This window comes from Daphnia carinata, chromosome 6, assembly GCF_022539665.2.
Source record: "Daphnia carinata strain CSIRO-1 chromosome 6, CSIRO_AGI_Dcar_HiC_V3, whole genome shotgun sequence".
NCBI classification, from domain to species: Eukaryota; Metazoa; Arthropoda; class Branchiopoda; order Diplostraca; family Daphniidae; genus Daphnia; species Daphnia carinata.
The window spans coordinates 1482542-1507087 of NC_081336.1; the positions used below are offsets into that span (position 1 = coordinate 1482542).

Below are 24546 nucleotides of genomic sequence, written 5' to 3' on the forward strand. Positions count from 1 at the left end.
AAAGGCTAAAACCTGGAAAATTTATTTAAGGGCTTGAAAATCCATCGCATTTCGACTGTCAGTTGTTTCTTCTTTTTTTCTTTCTTTTTAAGAAAAGCTTTCAGAAACGACCGCTAGTCGCTGAAGCCCCTTTCTTCTGGACGCCATTTTCAGAGGGAGGGGAAAATCACATTCTGGAAAAGAAGTACGTCAAAGAGGCTTGTAAAGTTGTGTTTCACTCTCAATTCATTCGGAAAGCGACCAGTGTAAAATAAGCTTTGCTTTCATGACGGTCAGAATCGTTTCCAGCGTGTACGCCAAGTCAGATTGCCTGAACTTATGGTTGAACAATAAACTACAAGGGGGGCTCACTTCAGCCCAGGCACCTGTGCCACAGCAATGGCAACAGTAGTGAACGCTCCCAATACTGATAATTGATTATTATCCGCCATTTGATTACCCGTCCTATCACTGTTCTACATACAAGTGCTGTGAAGTTTCTAGGGGAGGGTAAGATGTCCAAGTGATTCCAGTTGGTTGACGGAAAGTACCATTAATCAACCACTGGAATCTTGATGGAGACGGTAAGATCTCTCCCACTGCCATCTCACAGCCCTGCAGCTAGCAGTCCGAGAGTCAACACAATGCCATCCAGTTATGGACAGACTCCGGCCAGGCTGCCCTCTCAACCTACTTCGGGACCATTACCAATTGCTCACATTGGAAGGTATTTCGAGTAAATCTGAGAAACATTGAGGTTAAAGGAGTTATGCCACTATGCATCCTGATTCCTATTTTCCTTGCAGACCTCCTGTTCGTCCAATTCTTGATGGGTCACCATACAAGATGAGGTCATTGCCTGTGGCAGCTGGAGGAAACAGTGGCTTGAGCCTGGTGCCATCAGCTCATTTATTGCAAACGAGTCACGTGGGTCCTGCCACCGAGCCTGTTACGCCTCCTCCACCTCAGGTTTCGCACTCGAATTTGTCGCAGGTGGCCCGTGCACATCCTTATGCTGCAGCCTTGCCTGCAGCCCCACTGCCGCCCAACAGCAGCGCCATGGAACGATATTCTTCGGGCCAGTCATCGATGCCTTCATCATCGGGCGTCTATTCCAGCTCGCCCACCTACAGCCGTGCCGAACCCGCTGTTTTCCCTCTGCGGTCGCCACCCGATCGCTCTGGCGAATTCCGTCGACGTCTGACACTTTTACCATATTCCGGTCTGTCGCCAATGGACTATGGCGGAGGTCCTCCTAGCTTAAGTGGACCTGGTCCAGGAGGCGGTAGTGGTGGTGGACTTATCGGTAGTGCTCCTATAGGAGTTGGTAGTGGGGGAAACAGCGGTCGACATCATCCCCTACCTGGCCATCCTTCTCAAATGGCATATTCAACAGCTCCGATGGATGCATATCGCGAACCGTTGATGTTACCATTAGCCCCAGCCGTGGCCAGCGCGAACGAATCTGCGCACAAAAAGCTGCGCATCAGCGATGGCGAGCCTCTGTTGATGAAAGCCACTTTGGCCCAGCCATTGCGAATCGACACGCGGCCCATCGCGGCTGTGGCCCCCTCAAACACAGGCCCCCCTGTCTTACCAATGCACCGCGAATCCCAGCCAGCGTACATCCCACAGGTTGAAGCCATCAGCCCAACTCTTCCGGGCGATGGCGAAGATCCGCTCAAGAGGGATGATTCCCCGTTACGTTCCACCAAAGACGAGCTCTTGAAGCAAATCACCAAGGTATGCCTTTACTTATTAACTGGCACATTTGTAGCAACACAGTTGACCATTTGTCATTTGGAACGATCCAGGTTGATGGCGAGATTGCAAAGGTGGAAAACAACATAACGAAACTCAAAAAGAAACAACAAGATTTGGAAGAGGCAGCCAAGAAGCCACCGCCAGAACATGGCGAACTGAGGACCCAGGGTACGGGACCCAAGAACCAGAGCGTTGCTCAGCTCATTTATGCCGAGAACCGACGGAAAGCCGCCGAAGCGCACAAGATGCTTGCGTCGTTGGGACCGGCAATAGACCTGCCTCTCTATCACCAGCCGTCCGACACTGCTGTTTACTTGCGCAATCGTACGCAGTTTTTGGCGTTCCGACCGCGCCTCTTGAAATTTCTAAGACGGCGCCAAAAGGAGAAGGAGGGCCGTCATCGCTATCTTATGCTGACTTACAACAAATGGATGAACGAGTGGGGCAAACGAGTTAGTGACCTTGAAAAGGCCAATAACGGCCCCTCGGTTGCTGCCACCGGGGCAACTGTTGCTGCACCGACGACTGTTGCAATTACCACGAGTGGTGGCACCACTTCGACTGCTGCACCAACTGCACCCGTCGTTCCTGTAATTATTGCTTTTTTTTTGTCTTCTCACCACCACCCAACAGTTACATTTCATCGTCTACTGAAAATTAACGTGTTTCCTCCATTTGTTCCCAATCTATGCAGCCCAACACGGTGTTTGGACGGAAGAAGGAACGCGAGTTCTACGAGAAAGTATTCCCTGAGTTGCGAAAACAAAGGGAAGATCGAGAGAGGTTCAGTCGAGTTGGCTCACGAATCAAATCAGATGCTGACTTGGAAGAAATAATGGACGGCCTTCAAGAACAAGAGGTAGATTACCTGTTACTATGAAGATATCAAATTTGATGAATACCCCGTGCCAGACAATAGTGGAGCACCCGCAGCCTTAGGATATTTCGTTTTTAATTAAATTTCGGACCTTTTAGTCGTTAAGGCCAATTCATGTTTGCTATTTCAATTCCTTTTTTGTGGAATTTGATCTAACTAATCTTGATGATTATCATTTATGTGTTGGTGATAATGATTTGATCTCCTTATCTTAGAACGAGGATAAAAAGATGAGATCATTAGCCGTTGTACCGCCTGTCCTGCTGGACTCTCGGGAACGACGGTTATGCTTTGACAATCGAAACGGCTTGGTTGAAGATCCGATGGCCGAATACCGTGAACGACCTTTACTCAACGTTTGGACTGAACAGGTTTGGCTTCACCGTTTTTCATTACTTGTAATTATTGCACTCAAATTAACGTGCGTGTTTTGTAATTGTCCGATAGGAAAAAGAGATTTTCAAGGAGAAGTACCTTCTACATCCTAAGAATTTTGGGACGACTGCTTCTTACCTAGAGCGCAAATCGGTTGCCGATTGCGTCCAGTTCTATTACCTCTCGAAAAAGACGGTCAACTATAAGCAACTTCTTCGTAAAACGAAGATGAAGCGAAACACAAGAGCTATGCAGAAGCCAAATGCTGCTGCGGCCGCTGCTGCAGCGGCAGCGGCAGCCGCCGCAGCTGCCGCCGCCGCTGCCGCACAGAATCAAAGCCAATCGATAAGCGATGCGCCTGGTTCTGGTGTAACGACACGCCTTCAACGAGAACAATTGATGCGTCAGGAAGCGATCACCACTACGTCCTCGTTTAGCCAATCGACTGCCAGTACCACCTCTACAACGTCTCTGTCAATTACCAGTACGCCAACAGTTAGCACTTCATTGGCAATACCTGAGGCAACAGTCGTATCTTCAATAGCAAGCTCAAGCACTCCAGCACAGCCAGAGCCTGCACCAACTGCCGCGATCGAACCGCCTTCTTACAATAACAAAAGCCCGAAAGAGGAAAACAGTAAGCCCTTCAAATTGTTCCTTAGCAACAACACTACTTTCATGTGTATAATTTTTTTATTTTCTATATTTGAAATAAATTTTCAGGCTCAGATAACACTGAAGATGACGACGATGACGAGGAGGAAGAAAATGGTTCTACAGCTGTTAGTGTGAGTGGCACTGGAGGACCTCACCCGTGTGTGGTGTGTAAAGCCGTATTGGAGCACTATGGACAGAGCAGGCCCCTGCCCAAACACCAAGCTTCCCAATATGGACTAGCGGTATGAAATGGAAATATCATTTCGTTGCGCGTGCAACAAGTTGAAATGGTTAAGGTTTTTCTTTTTATTTATTTATTTCTTTTAAAATTTTTGTTATTCAGGAAGCAGATGTCAGTACCGAAGCTAGAGTTTGTAGCGCCTGTCGGTGTCGTGTGGTGCGACGACGTATCGTTCAGTGCCCGTTGCCTACTTGCCCAACTGCTAAAAGACGAGTGAAACGTTTGCGTCCGTTGCCCAATAAATGGAATGAAATACCTGCGGAGATCAGGAACGCGTTAGAGACCGAATTTCAGGTAAAGTCTTAATTACTTTAATTAGGATTTATTTGTTTGCATTTGTTTTTCATATTTGCTTCTACTTTTCACGCAGATTGGACAAGACATGACCAAATGCTGTTCTACATGTTGCAATCGAATCAACCGGAAATTGGCTGCGCTCACCGGACAGACACCTTCCGGCCTTGCAGAAGGCTCTTCTGCCGCCATATCTGATTCGGTTCAAGAAGAAACTGTTCCAATCAAAGCCGAAGAAAATAGCACACCCATAGGTCCTCCACCAGTAGGCAATGCTGCTGTGTCGGATGGAAAGCCGGAAGTGCCTCCGACCAGGGAAGAATGTCCAGTCGGGGAGGAAAAAGCAGTTCGGCCAGAACCGCAACTCTTGCCTCCCCATCCGTTGACCATGGTAGAGCCACGGCCGGTGGCCAGAGTTGTACAACCAATTGGAGCGGACAATTCAGAAACAGACAGTGCTGATGAAATGGGAGCCAGTCAGAATGCTGCGGCAGAAGCCCAAGCCAACAACAACAGCTTGCACCCCACTGTCCATCGGAGTAACGGCAATGTCGGACAGGTATTGATCCATGTTGTTCAACCAATTAAAAGGCAAATGCCAAGGGTATCTATGTTACAGGAGGCGTTGACCGTTCGAGATTTAGTGTCGGGTGTCATTGAGAGTCAGTTGAAGCGAACTGATCCCCATAACATGTCCGCACCGATGGGAGTCGGCTCGCCAGTTTATCCACCGGGACCATCGGAATCGCCAACGATCACGTCCATTCTGAAGGATTCTCAGCGCAACTACACCGTTGGTAGGAGTAGCGCCCCGTTAACAGTTGTCACAAACACGGCGTCCACTCAGTCACCACGTTTGATGATGTCCCAACCTCACGAGGTAAAAATTTCTTTCATTCATCTCGTAGTATGGATTCTAAAAATGATCTTCTTTGTTTTGCTTTTGGGTGTTTAGCCTCATGCAGGGCGAAGGTCGTCTCCGTACCCTCCTCCCACAGTCATGGGACTGTCTCATCCCGGCAAAGCCCCTCCCGGCCCGAATGATGAGTACAGCGCCAGCCTTCCGCGCGAAGGTTTGGCATTCCATCAAGTACAACAGACGATGCGTGACTATGAACGTGAACGAGCACGTGTGAATCGCGACGTCGAGGGTCAAACTCTAGACTTATCGATGCCTAAAAAACGTGATAATAAGGATACGTCGTTGCCGTTGAATCAGTCTGCGCAAGGGCAACCCTATGGTCACTCGACGTCACCTTATGCTCCTCCTCCGCTAGCTCACTCGAAAACGAGCAAAGAACAACAGCAGCAACAACAACAACAACAACAACAGCAACAACATCAGCAACAACATCAGCAACAACAACAGCAACAACAAGATTACCGGGTCCCTCCTGGCTCAGCCGTTATCGATCCCATGGCTGCTTATTCAGCGGGAATGAGAGCTCCAGCTCCTTATCCGCCTAGATCAACTCCGCCTGCTCAAAACTCATCACGACCACCGAGTGGTTCGATCATGCAGGGCACTCCGCTTTCAATCTCATCGCCGTCAACAAATTCCTTACCTGTTCAGTTGCAACTACCGAGAACGGACGGTTTGATACGTCCTACGGTTCAAGGTCGTGATTCTTTGGGTGGTTCCATTACACAGGGCACACCCATCGCCGCGAAGGACTTGGACACCAGACCTGGTTTGCCGCCGACTGGACCTCATTCATCTCATCCTGCGTATGAATCATACTATAGAGGTCTGCCGCAGCAACAACAGCAACAGCAGCAGCAGCAGCAGCAGCCACCGGGTCCGCCTATGCGACTTCCATACCAGCCGGACCCGCAATCTTATTTGAGACAATCGATTTTGAGTAACGATTATCTTTTGTCGCAACAAATGGCCGAGCGAAACAGTGCAGGCAGAAGAGATCGAGATCTGTTAGGTGGACCGTTACAACCTCAAATGCCTGTCAACACGAGACCGAATGATCGGCAACCCCCACCGCCGCCCTCTCATCCAGCCTATCAGCATAGACCTCCTTCACCCATGTATGTGCAGAAGCATCCGTCGTACGGCATGGAGCCGCACCACGGTTACCCGTCGAACACGAATAGTGGTAACATTGCACCCCAACTGCAGCAACATCAAAGCCTTTCGCATCAGCACCCGCAATCATCTCAACCTCCTCAACAGAGGCAAGGGGTCATTCAGCGAAACTCGTCCGTACCTTCGGCGCGCCAACCTGATCCGAGACCATCACCGCCTGCCTCCAGCCCACTGCAACAACAAAGCACTCAAGTTAGGACGTCTTCCCCGGGTGGATTGTTGTCAATGGGTGCCGGTGGAGTGGGAGGTCACCTCCATCCCAATAGTCGGCCAAATTCGACTGCAGGTGGTGCCCCGCCGGTGTCTATTTCTCCAAGGGGTGATCCCATTTACGTCCATGACGCATTTGCGTCGTTGGTTAATGCCGCCGCTGCTCAACCGAGCCTACCTGTTCCGGATCGGGATCGAAGAGATCGTGAGAGGGAGAAGGAGAGAGATCCTAGGGGTCATCTACAGTCTTTGCCGATCTCCAGGTGAGTCGAATTTAATTCACATTGCATACGGGCAAAGTGTTAAAATGATTTTTTCCCAATTGATGTATAGATCAATGCATCCAGATAGAAGAGAAGAAGTTATGGAGCGCACCATGGCCTATCAAAGAGAATCGCCCAAGATTGCCAGCGCCCCTCCAGGTCAAACCGGTGCCGGCGCTGCAGCAGTGGGTGATGCGACGCTGACGGCCGCCTCTTTAATCGATGCCATCATTACCCACCAGATAAACCAATCTTCAAATCCAAGTGAACTGGGGTCTGTTGTCACCAATTCCAAAGCCAGCAATGAAAGCTACTTCAATCGATATAGGAGGAACGCTAGTCCTGTAGATACTCGCGGTACTACTTTAGACCCCCGTGCCGGCCACAAGGAGCAACAACGCCATGAAGATCCGCCTCCTCCTTCTGGGCTGCCATCCCAACAACGTCCGCCCTCGTCGTCTCCTTCATTGCCCCCTCCAGCATCTGGATCTTCAAGCAAAGCTGCCTTTACTCTAGGGGAACACATTGAATCTATCATTGCCAAGGATTTTCATCAAGGCACTGGAGGAGGAGGAGGAGGAGGAATGCCAGTGCCCGCCGAACAAGATTGGCACCCAGATTGGCAAAGACGCCAAGCGGAGTATTCCAAGTCCCGTATGGCAGCTCCCGAGTCGTTGATGAACGATTACGCTAAGAATCGAGCCGCCCTCGACTATGCTGCCAAATGTCGCGCTGGAGAAGGCCAGCAGATGCAAGAATATGGACTACCTAAAAGCGGCGGTGGAGGAGGTGAAGCTGAAACTCGTCAACCTGCCATTTCCCCGCTCGATTACGTCAAGAAGAAGATTGTCGAAGTGATGCGAACCTCTTCGGACGGTGGCGTTCCAGCTGGAGGAGGGGGCAGCGCTAATCACGAAATGGCGCCTCCAAGTTCACCGGCTCGGCGCGGCATTAGTCCTGCTCCATCCCCTAACAAAAGACCACGAATGAATGAAGATGAGAGAGGTGGACCGTCTCCAGTTGTACCACATTACATGTCTACCCCGTACCCTTCCATGGGATATCCGTACACTATACCGCCCAATGTCCCTATGAGCAGTAGTGCTCCAACTGCCGTCACCTCCGCATCGGCCAGTTCCACCGGCAACCAAACAACGGGCCAGCCAGTTGTTTTGTTATCATCTCAGTATGAAGTTCTCTCTGATGAAGATTGAAAACGTAACAAGAAAACCAACAGCAAAAAAAAAAAAAAAAAAATCTAATATAAAGCAAGCCCTTTTTTCTTTCCGTGAGCTTTGCCGTTGGCTCCTAGCGGCCAATACAACGAGCTGGATGCTGAACAACAGATCGCTTTGTTTCGGGTACTCAAATGAGTTGTTAATCTTGCAACTGAATTCTAAAACAAAAGCTATACCCTCATCATCATCATCATGCCGTCTCTTCTACTCCTGTTAACTTTGTGGTTCTTACATCATCATATGTCTTGCATTGGATTATTCTTGTAGAATCTTCCGCAACCTTTCCATAAGGTGTTGACTTGTTTCCTCGTTTCTTATGCGTCCTTTTTTTTTCCGGGTATGTATGTATCTTTTGGATGACTTTTGAAAGTCTATTTGTACGCGTATGATTGTGTGTTCCTGCAGAGCGTTTTTGTCATGAATATTGGAGAACAAGGAATCTTGGATGTACATTTTGTGTGTATATTCTGTTGGATTTGGGACACAGGAGTGAAATCGGTTCCAATACATGACCGAAGTTTTTTACGTGATCTTTTCTAATTTCGCTTAGAAACCGGAAGCGTTTGTTGAAATATGCCAAGATTTACTCAATTTAAATTGCGGTCAACCTCAAATACAAAGGCGGGGAACAATCGGCTTGCGCACTCAGGGTTGGTAAAACTTTCCCAACAAGTTCGGACGCTAGATAGCGTTGCCTAGCTTGACACAGTCGCCATATTGAAACTGAGACTGAAACCGTTATTTTCGTCACGTCTTATAAAACATTCACATACGTCAATTGCCTTTTTTAAAAATAATTGGTGTTAGTAACCCAGAAACCGCGGGGATTCCAAGCACGTAACCTATTACATCCGAGAAGAACAGATGAGATTTTAGTTTTACATTATTTTAAAAGCAAGCCTTTCAAACCAAACAGGAACAAAGTATGGCTTCTCAATTTGATAGACTTGTCACGTCTATTTCATTCAATTTATTTATTTCGGAATGCAAATAGGTTTCGTCGCCTAATTAGTCATGGATGCCGAAGAATTCTGTTTGAGATGGAATAACCATCACCATGTTTTAGTTAGTGTTCTTGACAAATTGTTGGAGAAAGAATCAATGTGTGATGTGACGCTAGCTGCTGACCATCAATTTGTAAGGGTTCACAGATTAGTATTATGTGCCTGCAGCAATTACTTTGAGGTAAGGTAGTCTTTATGTGTACAAGAAGTAATCATATTTTAACACTTCTTTTTGTTTAGGAGATGCTCAGTAAACAAGTTGACAAGCAAGCATTCATTTTCTTGAAAGATGTCAGTTTTCCTGACCTCAGAGCCCTTGTTGATTACATGTACAAAGGTGAAGTCAATGTTGCTCAGGAACATCTTGCAAGTTTTTTACAGACTGCTGAAGCCCTTGACATCAAAGGTATCTTTCTAAATTTGTGTACCATTAACTCCATGGAAGGATGAGAGCAAATCATGTGACAACCACTTGCAGGTTTAGCGTATAAAGAAGGAGATCAGTCAAAACCCAAGTCAAATCAAAATGTTAGGTCTTCTGCTGTGAAAAGGACATTGAATGAATCTGTACCTACTTCATCAGTTCTATCAACTTCCAGTAATCCCCAAAGAAATGACAATGATTCTTCTCATCCACCTACTCAAAACCAATCTTCCTCAAGACCTAAGCCACCTCCTGCCAAGAAAGCACACATTCTACCCTCAGAATCTCCGACTAATCCACCGAGCACAGACCCAGATGACCATTTTGTTGTTGTTGACACAAAATTAGAATCTGAAATGGACTCGGACCACATGGAAGATCATCTGGAAGACAACGGAACAGAATGGGCATCACGAGCATTAGTAAATCATAAATCAATTGCTCCATATTGCAAACCGATTGAACAGTTCTTTTCCCTTAGGATGGCGACGACGATTGGAGCACATCTGATCCCGGCATGATATCTATTGTACCTAATTCGACCCGCGAAATCACTTTCAGTAATGAACAGCTTCACTTATTTTTGAGCATCAATTAAAACTTATGATATGAAAAAATTTAAGGCTCTTCTGCATCGGAAACGAAACTTGTCGACAATGTTGCCGGTCCATCAGGAACACAATCCAAGACCAACAATTCATCCAGTACAACAGCATCTCGAGGTAGGCATCTTCAATTACCTTTTGGTGCACCTTCCACTTAGATTTGCCTTCCCCGAATAGCACTCTTTTTGATTCCTCCCCTTTCGAGGAAGAAAGGCCGTGGTTTCCGTGCAAATCAGGCCAACCTGAATCTCTTAGCCTCAGGTTTTGTCCTCTGACGAGAAGGCCATTTAACTGTAGGGGCTTAGTAGACACGCCAACGTTTTTTAGTTATCCAATTCGGGAAGAGTAAAAGTGGAGAGAAAAGAGTAATAGGGTGCCAATAGCTAAAAAGCCGAATCTGACGGATGATCTTCTCCAATCAATAGGTGCTTCTCCCGTCGTACCTGTCAAGGATTCCAGTACCGACGCGTTTCAAGCGATTGCCACGACCATATCGGCAGTATCGACTCTGGCAACGGTTTGTCCGCGATGTTCGGCCAGGTTCTCTTGGGTCGGTGCCATGCTGGTCCACCTCCGTTCCGACGAATGCGGTTCTCTGCCTAAATTTACATGTCCGTTACCTTCGTGCAATTTCGTCACTCGCCATCAGCGCAATATCAAACGACATGTCGTGCGGTTGCATCCCGAGCTGGACTACCGTTGAATACGCGTTCGCTTTCCAACCAGATATTTTACCCTCCCTACTCTTTTTCCGCTTCTACAATTTAATTTCTCATTCTCCCGCCTGAATCAGAATATCGTCGAATTTCATAGAGGGTCGTTTCCAACTTGTTCTTTTTTCTGTTTCGATCTGACAGCGTTTTGGTTAAAATTCTAGAATGTAATAGTTTGATTCGTTCTTTCTTATTGGTCCCCTGTTTTTTTTTGTTTGTTCCAAATGTTCTGTTAGGGTACGAGATGGATGATGAGTCTCATGTCGAACGCTTCGGTTGTCCCAATTGCCATCGGAGTTATAAGCATAGGAAACATTTGTACCGCCATCTGCGCCAGGGATGCGATGAAATGACTACGAAAACGACGGCTGATCGACGCGACGGCCAACCGAGTCACATACCTTTCTTCCGCTGCAGTTTTTGCTCTTACACAACTTACTTAAAGGCTTCTCTGCTTCAACACGCACAGCTCGAGCACAACCAGGATTGTCCTTGCTGATGTTCCTCTTTGATGTCTTGCCTGTTTTGTTTTTGAAAAAAAAAAAAAAAAACACCTTAGAATGCACAGGGAACCGCTTCAAAATAAAAATCTGTTTTTGTTGTTACAAGAACGTTTTTTTTTTTTTCCCCAAAGTCGGAGACAAATTGGAAATCATTTGATTTGATTCCTTGTTTTGTGTATTTCTATCTTTCTGATTTTTGCCATTCGATGCCTGGTTTCTGCTTACAGGCGCTGAAGGGGACGGTCCATCTCGGATCGTCTGTCCAAATTGTCACTTATAAGTATCGAAGGCTTTTGTACCGTCACCTTCGTCAAGGCTGCGATGTGGCGACACCGCAAACCATGGCCCATTGTCGCAATGACCCCCCAAATCACATGCCCGTCTTCCGATGCTATTTTTGCCCCTATATTACGTTCATTTAGGGATTTTTGAACTCAGGCCGAGCACGCCCATTAGACCGCATCTCCGCGTTGAGTTTTTCTGTTTATCTGTTCGTTTTGTAACTCAGCAAGTCCCCATTGTTTTGACAAACGATTGTCGTAAAACAAAAGCAATGATTTTATTCTACGTTTGGCACATTCTCATGGGTCCGTGATTGTTTTTTTTTTCTCTCAAATGTTCTGGTCAATAGGTGACGAGATGGACACGGGTCAATCTCGCGTCGGTTGCCCCAATTGCCATCGGACCTATAAGTCCAACAAATTTTTGTATCGCCATCTTCGACAAGGTTGCGGGGAGGTAGCTTCCGGCTTTCGTGAAGATCAACCATGCCATCTGCCCATCTACAGATGTCATTTGTGCTCTTACATTACGTTCATTAAGGGATTTCTGTACCGACATTCTCAGACCGCCCATTAGGCTGTTAAGTCCTTTTCGTATCGTTTTGGAACCGTCTTTTTACGTCTGCTTTCAGCTTCTCTGAAAATTTGGAAAGAACTTGTGTTACCTGAGACAATACAAATGCCCAGTTCTACCAACGATTATTTCGTAATCTTTGCTAGAGGACAACTTTTGATCGGAGATAGCGCACTTCAAATATCTTATTTCGTCCCGGACTTCGAAAGCTCTTTTCTTATTGAAACCTGTAGACACGAGATACGGAACTTGTGCTACGATTGCAATCCTAATTCTGTGTTTCCTTATTTTGTTGCCCCCTACTTGATAGGTGCCGATGAAGATGGTCAATCCGATCGAATTGTTTGCCCCAATTGCCTAAGGAGTTATAAGACCAGGAGGCTTTTGTATCGTCATCTACGTCAAGGATGTGGCGAAGTGGCCTCTGGTTACCGCGAAGACCAGCCGTGCATCCTACCCGTCTTCCGTTGTCATTTTTGCCCTTACATTACGTTCATTAGGGGATTCCTAAGCCGACATAACCTGAGCTTTCACAATTATTCAAATGTCGCAAATTAGTTGTAGCTATCGAATTATCGGCGAATAGACAGCACGTTTTCTTTTTTTTTTTTTTTCATTTGTTTGTTTTTTTTTTTTTTTTTTTGCAAATGTATTGTGTGATGATGATACTTCATTTGACCAAATGTTCCGGTTAATTAATTAGGTGACGAGGTGGACTATCAATATCGACTGAGTTGCCCGGTTTGCTGTCGGACTTATACGTGTAGAAAACATTTATTGCAACATCTGCGACGAAACTACCACGGTTGTGCACAGCCTTCTGCCAGCGCTCTCGTTGGACCGTATTCTCATTTGCCCCACTTCCAATGCTCGTTTGCTAGGTGTTCTTATCTCACTTTCGTTAAGCGATTCTTATACATACACGCCGAGGAAGTTCACGGTATTGTTCGACCCGAACCGTTGGGTACTTCGTGAAATTCCCAACTCACGACAAGCTGCATCCGTTAATGCGTTCGAAATTTAGCCCCCCACCTCTTTTTTTTTTCCTTTCAAAATGTGGTGAAGGAAAAAACAAAAGAAAATTGGGAAATCAGTCTTGCGTTTTGAAATTGAATACAAAAAAGAAAATGACAAAAAGGGCGAAATTTTGATGTCTTTTTTTGTTCTCTTCGTTGACTCTGTTTCGGTTCACAAAGTAACGATGTTGGCGGTCTGTCTAGTCATGTTGAACGATTCGGTTGTTTAAATGCAAACGGTTTGATTAGAAATAGAAATATTTATGTTGTTTTCCTACGCAACGAACCAATTGCAAACTGCCCTATTTTTCCGTTATTTGCTCTTATGGATATGTAAATCGATTTCAGCGCGATAACTCATTGAGATCGTCGCAAATCGGCCCATCTGTCAAATGATCAATAAAAAAAACAAAATGCCGTCTTTACTGGCTAATTGGATACTCATTGTTTCGATTGAGTAAAAGACAATACACGGCACTCTCCATTGTCGAATCTGTTTGGGTCTATTGTGTATACAGTAATAACTATCTGAATTTGAAGAGCTTCTAGTTTATATAGCGATCGTCGATATTGGTTAATTGGATCGAGAATTTCTCAAACCGGATTTTTGTTTCACAATCTTGTTAGGGGACTCTTTGGCTAAACCAGTTCTTTACTTAGTGAACAATAACATCACAAATGGGTCCTTGAATTCCCATATAAAAATCACCAATTGATATTTATAAAGAGAATTCACACACTTTTTGTCATAACTAATTAATCGCAGTTGCATTATTTTTGTCGTTCAATTTCATAGGTGGTTCTACTGCATTCCTGATGGTGTGTCCCAATTGCTCCAAGCGTTACACACATCCCAATTCGTACACGAGGTAAATGACTTGCTACGTGTTATCGACGTACCCTAATTTCCTTTCTCTTTTATCATTCCCCAATTTCGACACAAAAATAAAGGCACGTCAAAAATGAGTGCATAGCTGTCGAACCGAAATTCCCTTGTCTCGATTGTGGATCCCGCTTCCGTCGTAAAGCCTACCTCAAAGATCACATTTGTCCGGTAAGCAGTTTTCTCTCCCCTCATAACTACGACCATCTGTTGTTGTCAATAAAAGAAAAAAAAAAAATAGATATATATCTGATAGATGAGTCGTGACAGTCGGCTTCTTGTCGATTTTTCTTCTGGGTCTCTCTAGTGAAATCCTGAAAGTGCCGGATGTCTTAACTTTCTCTAGCTTCTATTCTTTGCTACCTGGCTGCATCTTTACGATCTGGCATGAATCACATGAATCAGAAAATCCCATTTAAAAACATTTCTTTCTCTCTGATGTAGGCAAGGAGAGGGGCGTTCGTCGCGACCACCAACTCGTCATCTTCTTGAAAGAAACCCAAGTCGGTATGCCCGTCTTGTCTGTGTTAACCACAAAGTAATGTCCTCGTGTTCCACGCACCACCTACCCAATTCGTTTGGAGTGGAACGAACGACTCAAATACGTACCCCAATCGGAGACTCACATAATTTTCACGGGTTGGTACTCGCTGGTAGAACAAAACAAAAGTTTGGCGATATCGTGCGGCAAAAGAAGAACGTGGCTGGAAGAGACGGATTATCCACATAAAAATGCAACGAAAAAAAAAAAAAATGATCAGTCACTCAAGGGTTTTACAAGGTTGAACGAATGTGTGAGCTGTGTTTCATATCGCTTCACCCATTCGTGATTCGATTTCTCCCATACTCTAAGCAAGAACAATAAAAAAAAAAAGAATTCTAAGCATTTCCTTCTTCCTTCCTTTCCATATTTAAAACGTGTTTTTTTTTTCTTTTGCGTTTCACGTGTTTCTTTTTTATTATTATTATTCGTGAGTCGGCACAGTCATTCGTAGTGGTGGAAAAGTTTTGACGTCACGCAGACTGCTGTTGACATTGGTGTTGAACAGTTGTGTTTTGTCGACGTTCGTGCGTGAGTGTGTATGTCCTTTTGTATTGGGAATTCTAAGTTGCCGAAAGAATAAAAGAAGCATTCTTCAAACATTTTTGCTGGATAATCGTTGCCGGTCACGTCATCACGTTCCTTTTTTTTTAAGTCTATTTGTCCAGGCAAGTTTTTGTCGTCTTTTTGTCATCGCTATTCCAACCAACCGGTTTCCGTCCAGTTTTGTTTGTACTGTCCATCCATATTGACTTGTTGCATTTCCGTGGAAGATATGAAAGGGCAAATGACATCATCAGCACGTCATTATGTCGATAATAACATGAATGCAAAGCTATTCATTTGTCATTTTCTTCACTAACAAGGTTTGGGTTGGTACGTACCTATCGTTCGCCTTGCAATTATTGTTTTTGGCGGTTCACTTAGTGGATGTTGTTTAAGGCCATTACACATCTTCAGCCCAAGGCCTTTCCTTTGTTTTGTACTAAAGAACGAAAAGAAATTAAAACTAGTTTGGAGAACGTATTGTAATAATCATGGCTATACTTGAGTAGTCACGACTCGGTAGGAAAGATTTTACGAAGCTAGTAGTAGTTTGGTGGGAAGATTCTTGTTTCCCGTTGTTAGTGTTTTGTTTTTTTTCGAGGGAAAACAGGTGGTGGTTTCAGCGCCATCTCCTACCACGTGAACTGATGCTGAACTGATGGCCCAGAAAGAATACCTTTTTTTGCAACATGGAAATGTGAAATAGTAAAAGCTAGTCTTACACATTTCTTGCATCAAATGGTTAGTTTGCAAAATCGATGTTCAACTGCTTGCAATCTGTTGGAGTCATCCATCCCGAAAGACATTTTTTACCCCTCACAGGTTTTGTAGTTTAATGAGTTATTGAATTTTGTAGCAAATCCCTAGATGGCGATAGTTGTTTTTATTGATTTTCAGCTCTTAAACCTGTTTTCCTTTTTTAACCAGTGGCCGTGAGAAAAACCGTGTGTGTATGATGTGTGTTTTGTAACTTCTGCTTTTTCATTTTTTTTTTTGCGATAAGACGGGACTGTGATTTCTTTTATCAGCTGTCCACTCTAATCATTTAGAAATTCCTAGCCCGTTGATATTTATCTTGGTGCCTTTTCCATCCCAGCGCCCGCTCAATTCCAAACCATTATGCTGGGTGGTTCAGGTTGGTTGACTTTCAGACCTGTTCTAAGCTCATTTTCTTTGCTACTGTAAACTCCTCCATCAATTGGCCGTAGTTTTGAAAAGAGTGGAAAGCTTTTATTCGTCAGGAAAAGAAGAAGAACATCTTGTTTTGAAAGTTGGATAATTAAGGCTTTCTCTCTTGTTTCCGAATTCTCTTGGACCTCCTCAGTTGAGATTTTGCTGATGTTGCGCACAGTTGACAGGCTCTATAGCTGTGCACTTGAGCTCCCCTTTCAGTGCGTCAAGTTTTTGGTTGGGGCATTGTGTTTTCTGTAAGACAGGTGTGCATTTGGATAGCATTTGTTTCTGTTTCCTGCTGTTGTATGGTTGTTGGCTATTTAATAGTATTCTGTGAAGCCCTTGCTCCATATATCAAGTTACCATGAGAAATTTGACTACAGTTTTTTCTTCTTTCCCTTCAGGTTTCAGTCACAGCCAGCAAATGGGCAATTGTGTTTCTTCACAGAGCCAGCAGGCAGCGTTGGAGAAACAGGCAGCAAGTGGCAGAGGCAGGAGCATTGTGTCTCTTCGCAAGGTATTTGTTTTTGTTTCCTTTAGTCACAAAATTTATCTTGACAAATCAAAACATACTCGAGTTTGCTCATCGCCCATGAGGATCAAAGTGGTCATCAACGACATAAAAAAAAAACACGTGGGTGCCATGTACGATAGGTTTATTGAGTCCCCGGCGCAGGCGTATTAGGCCGCAAGGGAAACCTTAATGTAAAGGGTATTGATTATCAAAAGGTTCCATCTTGTTGTTGTCCTTCTACGACTTTCCACAGTCGACGACGACTTCCTTGTCGCAGTTAGATTTGTGAACATCATTTCAGTTGTAATTTCCTTCTAATTCGTGTCGCTTTTGTTAGCCGCAGTGTACGTTGTGCACGAGATGCTCCGAGTTTCAAGTGCATGACATTTGACCCAACGTTTTCTGGTTATTTTCTTTTAAAACATGTTTTTTTTTTCTCTCTCCCCCTCTCTTCTGTCTATTGTTATACTCAGGCTGCAATGGAGAAGTATCCGGTTCCCACAAAAAACCGCTTGGCCCTGGCCAACGAAGGGACTGTTTCCAGCAACATTAGCAACAACGCCCCAGCTGCACAGCACAACAACGTAGGCAACGACATAGCGCAATTACGGTCGAAATTACGGCCGCCCTCGGTCAGCATCGCCCGTCCGATCAGCATCCAGCTGACTAAAGGTGGGCAAATCGACTCCAACGGCAACATCCCTCGACCTTCTAGTCTACCGCGCTTACTGAAAACGTCCGACAACAACATCGTGGCCAAGGCAGAATCGCTGCAACAAGCGAAACCAGCCAATTTGACAAGTAATTTCCGCACTGTCAGTTTGGATTCGAAAAACCGGACGATTCTCAATCCACCGCCACCCGTCTCGACTTTATCGAACAAGACATCGACGGCCTCCAAGGATTCAGGGTCCGTTTCACCTTCACCGTCGAGCATGTCCATTGCATCGAGTTTCGGATCGAATAAAAGCCATTCCATGGCCGATTCCGGATTCGCCACTTGCTCCAGCAGCCGGTCGCAATCGACGATTTCCGACAGGAAGTCGGCGTTGTCTCTGAAATTCGGTTTCTTCAACAAGAAACCGGCCAGCGCAACGGAGACGAAGAAAATCAATATCGATAAGATGAACTCTGCTAATTGCGTTCAAACTGCCATCCCGGCTGTGGGCAAACTCCGAGGCCCATGCGAATTGCCTCGTCAAACAAAATCACCGCGTCCCACTTCGCTCCGGCTGACGTCGTCAGTTACCGTTGGAGCAGCTGCGGTTCAGCGATTGCCCACCAAAATGCACCAGCAGCCGCATAAAAGTCCAGCTAGGCTGCCAACTCCTCAATTGACGTCGATTAAGAACCGAGCGGCGCAAGTGCTCGGTCGTAGCAAAAGCAACGATTACAAATCGGTGGAACTGAGGCCGCGTCTCAGCGTCGAGGCTATTGTAGCGTCGCTGGAACAAGAAATTCGCCAACAGTTGGGGCCGGAACCGCCTCCGTTGGTCTGCAGTCCGAAGAAAGAGACAAAGGAGTCGAGGCCAGCCGTGAAAGTCGATGTGGAACGTTTCGGCATTGAGTCTGCGTGCGAAGCAGAAATCACGTTCGTCGATGAAGATGAAGATTTTATTGAAGACATTGAACTTCAACTGCAAACGCCTTCCAGCGCCGCCGAATGTCAGCCATCTCCGTTAGTCCTTTTTTTTTTTATCCCATCAAATTTGAATGCTTTTTCTTTATAATAGATATATATTATGTTTTACAGGGAAGGAGATGATCAAAGTCGAGACGAAGGCCATCATGGCGACGAAGAAGATTCTAATGCTACATCCATTTCAGACGCCATGATTGACGATGAAATTGCCGACCAGCCCGGTCTTGTCATGCTCGGACAGGTTGATTACTATACTTTCCTTTTTTTTCTTTTTCTTGCTTATCTTTTGAAACTGTTGTTGATGATCGTATTTTTAAATGTAATTATTCTTTTTCTTTCTTATTTTTTTAATAGTCGTATTCAGTTCCGGCGTCGCCGATGCATTCGTGGAGATCGGAGTTGTTTCATTACAACTTACCGCCTATGTCCATGATCAATTATCCGCCGTCGGAAGACGACCAATCGGACGTATCATCCTACCATCACAGGTCAGTGCATTTGTGGTTTAATGGCAGGCGTCCAGCGTGAACATTTGTCTTACTCCAGAGGCGTTCCAGTCGAGTAATTTTCCAAGGGCCTTTTTTTTTCAAACATTTTTACTCTTCGGTGGCAGGTGGTCCGTGAGCAAGAAAGCGTGACGGTTTAGATCGAATGCATTCGTCTGTGATGAAGCAACTGCACCGCGTTCCTTCTTTTCCACCTTCCACCAGTAGGAGCTTGAATAGTGGCGCCATTTTTTTTTTTTTTTTTTAAGAATTTTTTGTTTTCTTTTTCGAGAACAAAAAAAAAATGGGATCGAAGAGCGTCAGACGTGAGAGAAGGAAAACTATCGATACTTCCCTCCGTTTTTTTTTTTTTTTCTTTAAAGCCATGGTTGTACGATCATCATTTCTTTTCCTGGTAAGCTCGTCTGGTGCTGCGTTCAGCACAGACGGACGCTGGAATTCAGCCAGAGAGTTTTGCGATAGAAGCTGGAACAGCACGGGACTCTGTTCTTGGCTTTCATTTGCTGCGTCGGCCGCTGCTTCTGTCTTAAGAGGTATTCAAAACTACCCTCTCATTTAAGAGTTTTAACATTTCGTTTGTTGTTGTTGTTTTTGGCCCTGGTCATTTACGGTACTGGACTTATGGTCCGGCTGTAATAACAATAACAAAACAAAGAAAATGGCCGATGTTTCGAAACAAAAACAAGCCGCTTGTCTTCGTAATTTATTAAACCTGTTGTTTGTGCGCGTGTAGAAGCAGTGAATTTTTTTTTTTTTTTTTTTGTTGGCCACTCGTTGCGCTTGGCAAGAATTTGATGTCAAGTTCTTTTCTTTAAAAGAGAATGAGGGGCGAGATAACATTAGGAAATTCCGTGTTTTGGTTTCTCTTTTTTCCAGGTTAGTTTTTATTCAGATGTTTATCAACTTGCCATAGGATAGAACCTTAGTTTTTTTGTTTAAACACTAGCGGATGGTGACAACAGACACCTGCTAGTTGATTGGATGGCTGGCATTGTACCCTCCCCCCTGAAAAAAAAATGTCGTCGTATCAAATGAGTAATAATTTTTATATTTTTATTTGAACAATAGCCACCCGTCCGCATTCTGCTAAGCAAACCACAAGAGAGAAAGGGCAGCGAACTTTATTGTCCGTTTTTCTTTCCTCATCCATGTCGAGTTTATTTGTTTAATTTTTATTTTTGGCTTCGGATCAAAGAGCTGATCACGACCGAGAAGTTCAACAATCGTCTCCGCTTTTTAAGAGAACGAATTTTAATTTTAAAAAAAAAGTGGATAAGAGACTTTTCTTTATCTTTCTTCTCCCGTTCTTTTCACGCTCTTCAAACGCTAATGTTACACCGTTAATCGTGAACCCGCTATCTCATCGACGACTCATTATCTTAACCGGATGAACCGCTTCAGCTTCTGGTCTTGAAACCTCTTCAATCAATTCGATTTCAGCTACTCGAAAGGAATTTCAAAAGAGCGAAATGGGAATTCCCGCGTCGTCCACTTTTTCTCACGATAAACAGGGGAGGATAAAAGAAAAAAAAATACGTAGTCTAGTAAAGGTGAATAAACTTGCGTGTCCACCGTGTCTCTTTCCTTTTTCAACATCTCCCCCAATTTTCCCATAGTCCGGTAGTCAAACTTGAGAGGAAACGCTAGCGGGCATTCGCTGTCCGTTTTTTTTTTTTTCTGGGGTTCTTTAAAGATTTTTTTCTTGCACAAGGTGAGAGAGATAAGAACGTCAGTTTGCGTTAGCATCTCGTTACCTGAAAACGTGTCAAAATTAACTGGACTCTCTCGTGTGCCCGTAGCCGCACGACCATCTGCGATGTTTTAAGAAACTCAACTCTGCTTTTTCCCTGATGGCGGCGTTGGTTTAACAAATCGATTGTTTGTGTGAGCTCAGACTAGTGCGACGACGCGTGGCCAGCGTCAGTGATATCGACGACGGCCTCAAGGAGACGGCAGTGGCAACGGCCAGTAGCAGTCCTGTTGCTTCTGCCGATGTTGTCAGGTCGGCGACGATGCGAGCTGAACTGTTTACGTCTCCGTCTTCGTCGTCGAAACATCGCGAGAGCAGCAGCACTTACTGGCCGCCTGCGGAGGCGACCATCGTCATCGAATTGGAAGAGTACACGGCGATGGCCAACGAACTAGCCGACATCAAGTCTCAGCTGGTTACGTTACAAAATCTTTTGGTATGTCAGTTCAAATTTTTTTATGAATATACATTTGATTTTTTTATTTGTCTTGGTGTAGGTGGAAACTGTAACAGATGGCAATTGCGGTGGTATAGATCCAGCCGGATCTCATGCAGCGCCTCTATGGGACTTGAAACGCGATCTTGTTCTCTTGCGGGAAGAGCTGCAAGAGAAGAACACAACAATCAAAACGCTAAAGAATCAATTACGCGCTGTTAATGGACGGACATCTTTAAACAAGAGTAAAGACTTGATGGCAACTACTAAATTAGCTCCTTCGTGCAATGTTGCCACACAAACCGACAGGGTACGTTATTGTACGGCCATAATCTCTACATTTGTTTTGTGGTAATTATTCGTGTTTCGTTTGTTTTTCTAGGCACGAAGTGGTGCCCTCACGAACGGTACATCACCGTCGGATAATGATGAAGTTCAATTAGTCAGGTAGGGAGCCCTAATCTATGGATTGCTCTTTAATCTTACAATGAGTCACGTATTATCTCTTATCTCTGGGGGCATTTTAAATGCAGCTTTAGGATAGGACAGGTAAACATTAGATAGGAGACATGATCCTTTAGTTTTTAGTTTGTTACAACTGCATGCCCTTGCTAACGCAGTTTTTTGGAGGCGTATCTCAACGAAATGATGAAACTCTTGTTTTGTATATATGCACAGTACTAAAATGAAGCTACCCATTGCTTCGGGATTGCCAGTCCGGTCTCGTCCGATCAGATTGACGACAAAGTGATGACGCGAATTCAATCACCAGCTTTAATCAATTGTAATACTATAGTCTTATAATTCTGATTTTGTTCCCACCCAAATTTCAATTCTTTAAAAAAAAAAATATCATGAATTCTTGATGATTGTTTGCCTCCCCGTGCGTAACTAAATTGTTTCTTCCGTTCTCTTTGTCACGTGATTGTCCCATTGAAAGGCAAGGCTGAGGTAACGTAAAGCTTTAAATAAGAAAAGAAAATCAGAGCCAGGAAGCTTATTAGGTTTCACACTCCAGAAGATCTAATTCGATTGTTTAGATATGTAATTCCCTAGTCATTTTGTCGCCCCGAGAACTCGTATTTACAGCTCGATTTCGTTTTGTTCTTTTTCTTCGTCTCGTGTGATGGATTCATTTTCTTTTTTTCGTTCGGAAATGGCAATTTAATTGAAGCACAAAGTGTCTGCAACGCATATTTGAATAATTAGGGAAAGGGTTGTCATCATCCTTATTAAAAATTCCAGTGAAATAGTTCACTCCGTATACTAACTAGCCTAATAACAACAAAAGAAAACGTAAAACTTTAATGCCATCCATGTTGTTATTATACCAACCACACCCTGCTGAATTTCATTCATTTTTTTTCCTTCACTGTTTTCTTAAAAGAAGCTTGTCAATTGTTTTTTTTTTCTGTTTAGTCACCCAGCTCTCACCGTCTCTGTTTGTGCCCTCCAATTCAAGTATTTGTTTAGATTGCTGTTCACCAAACGTTGACTTATGACATAACTACTCATTCACGTAACTTCTTGACCCTGAATTATTCTTACCGTCCCGATTTTTTCCTTTTCTTTTGTTATTGCCGATCCATCACACACACGGAATACATCGTCTTGGTTAATTCTGCCACATTCCTCGGATTTAAACGTATTGATTTTTCTGCTTTTTTATTTACCATGTCACCTAAATTATTGATCGATTGGTTCCCTTTATTATTCGTCTGGGTTACTGGCAGTTGGATCGAATGGATTGATTCAGAGTATTCTCGTAATACACGGAGTTGTACGTAACTGTGTTGTATTGCTAACGTTACGATTGATTGTACTATTATGTCAATAGGCTGTGCTGATGGGATTTCATTTTGATTCTATTTTTCCCATTTTTTCTCGTATTGCTGAAACTTTAGGGATTTAGAGATCAAGTGGGCGTGACGTCAAAAGAAAGTTCGTAGCTCAACGTGTGTAGGTAAGAAAATGGATCTAAGTTTTAAACATTTTTTATTATTTAATTATACAGACCCCTTTGATCCTCCGTTGTTTCCATTGGGTTCAGTTTTTGACAGATTCTGTTGATAGAAAATTAGCGCCATTTTGCAAAGTTGTCAAATGCAGTTCTCATATCAGGCGCTAGGTGGAAGAAGGAAGATTCCCGCCTTTTAGCAAAAAATATGAAGGAAAAGGAAAAGGAAAAAGAATAACATCTCACGTGACCGTACATCTGTGTGGTGGCATATCGATCGTCTGATTATCTGTCATCATCAGTTCTCCACGACCTAAAATTTGTAATTCGTTAAGGTATATCAGAGTCTTAATTAATGTCATGTTTAATATAATGAGGTAACATCGTAAAAATATGCCGAACTTTCTAAACTTTTCGCTGAGTTCCTTACGTTCGTATCACCAGGAAAGAGGGGCGGGGGTAGCTTTAGAATAATCACCATTCCTCCCAATTTCTATCGCTATGTTTATCTCTTGAAAGGATTCAATCCTTTCATTTTCCCCATCAGAAATCCGGATTTATTTTAAAAGATGCATTCAAAGGGTTGCAACCTTTTGAATTGTGTTAACAAGGATATGTGGAAATCTTGACTGGCTTCGTACGATACGAAACATACAACGAATAAATCCATTTTAATTTACGGTAAGCTTTGGGAAAACTAATGCAGCTTCAGTGGGATTCATGGTGGCATGCAAAATTATAGATTTAAATGTGACTCATCGTAAATAGAAAACCCAAATCAGGATTTGCTTGAATCTAGATTCAAATCACAAAAATCAAAAGCGTCACGGGTAAAACTGGTCACCTGCTAGCAGACGACTTTCTGTAATACTTGTTTTGCTTGTTTACACTGTTCGTTGTTGTTGTTGTTATTGTTTGAAATGCGTACACGGCTATGCTATACTACCCTTTTAACATTTTTTTTCTTTACTAGATAAAGTCTACGACGGAGAACGATGGGTGATTTATGGAACCAAAATGCCCCACTAAAGAAAATTAATTCTCAAAAATCGTCATGAGGGTGAAAGGGTAAGAGTTGTGTCCTAGTTTTCACCACTTCCAATCCAACAGAGATTGACCAAATTTCTTTACCTTGACACACACATAGAATTAGTAGAATAAGTGCCCAACTAAAACTGCCCGCACCCCCGCCTATTACAACCATCTTAAGTTGAAGGTTTCTTCGACCTCGTCAGTTTAATTAAGGTGACCCAATGACCGCTAAGAATACCCGCGTTCGTCCCGCTACGTAGTTAAACAGCAGATGAGATAGCAACATTGACCCGCTTCAGATTTGTTTTGATTTTTAGATTACAACATATTTGGTCATCCTTTTATATATTTTTTTTTTCGGGGTTATGTTTATACTTTATTTAATTCAAAAAGAAACTTTCACCTTTGCCTTTCTCTCTGCCTCAGTCGATAGGTTCTCCCCACCGGAGC

The 24546-nt window shown here is 44.1% G+C and overlaps 3 protein-coding genes across 16 annotated transcripts; all 3 read left to right on the forward strand.

Moving 5' to 3' along the window:
• Positions 1 to 460: 460 nt before the first annotated feature.
• Positions 461 to 8104, forward strand: LOC130690602 (nuclear receptor corepressor 1-like). Its single transcript, XM_059495833.1, has 12 exons — positions 461 to 706; positions 786 to 1722; positions 1794 to 2333; positions 2438 to 2602; positions 2836 to 2991; positions 3068 to 3632; positions 3719 to 3894; positions 3996 to 4187; positions 4264 to 4746; positions 4807 to 5067; positions 5143 to 6758; positions 6829 to 8104. Exons 1-12 carry the CDS (start codon positions 555 to 557, stop codon positions 7970 to 7972), a joined length of 6387 nt encoding a protein of 2128 aa, XP_059351816.1. The 5' UTR covers positions 461 to 554; the 3' UTR covers positions 7973 to 8104.
• A 625-nt stretch (positions 8105 to 8729) lies between these two features.
• Positions 8730 to 14668, forward strand: LOC130690557 (longitudinals lacking protein, isoforms H/M/V-like). Of its 8 annotated transcripts, none has more exons than XM_059495874.1 (9): positions 8731 to 8919; positions 8991 to 9181; positions 9241 to 9406; positions 9479 to 9846; positions 9906 to 9984; positions 10048 to 10146; positions 13913 to 13985; positions 14068 to 14170; positions 14256 to 14668. In XM_059495874.1, exons 2-9 carry the CDS (start codon positions 9011 to 9013, stop codon positions 14304 to 14306), a joined length of 1110 nt encoding a protein of 369 aa, XP_059351857.1. In that variant the 5' UTR covers positions 8731 to 8919; positions 8991 to 9010; the 3' UTR covers positions 14307 to 14668. The 8 variants fall into 8 exon arrangements, with proteins under 8 accessions (XP_057369559.1, XP_057369558.1, XP_059351857.1 ...); XM_059495875.1 differs by having other exon boundaries at positions 14444 to 14668; XM_057513576.2 differs by lacking the exons at positions 13913 to 13985; positions 14068 to 14170; positions 14256 to 14668 and adding an exon at positions 12804 to 13146 and having other exon boundaries at positions 8730 to 8919.
• Positions 14669 to 14706: 38 nt separating this feature from the next.
• LOC130690527 (uncharacterized) lies at positions 14707 to 22895 on the forward strand. Of its 7 annotated transcripts, XM_057513529.2 has the most exons (10): positions 14707 to 14780; positions 16664 to 16776; positions 17247 to 18451; positions 18527 to 18656; positions 18770 to 18903; positions 20816 to 21107; positions 21169 to 21417; positions 21490 to 21554; positions 21641 to 21656; positions 21786 to 22895. In XM_057513529.2, exons 1-10 carry the CDS (start codon positions 14732 to 14734, stop codon positions 21789 to 21791), a joined length of 2259 nt encoding a protein of 752 aa, XP_057369512.1. In that variant the 5' UTR covers positions 14707 to 14731; the 3' UTR covers positions 21792 to 22895. The 7 variants fall into 7 exon arrangements, with proteins under 7 accessions (XP_057369512.1, XP_057369509.1, XP_057369510.1 ...); XM_057513526.2 differs by lacking the exon at positions 21641 to 21656; XM_057513527.2 differs by lacking the exons at positions 14707 to 14780; positions 21641 to 21656 and adding an exon at positions 15322 to 15416.
• Positions 22896 to 24546: the final 1651 nt, after the last annotated feature.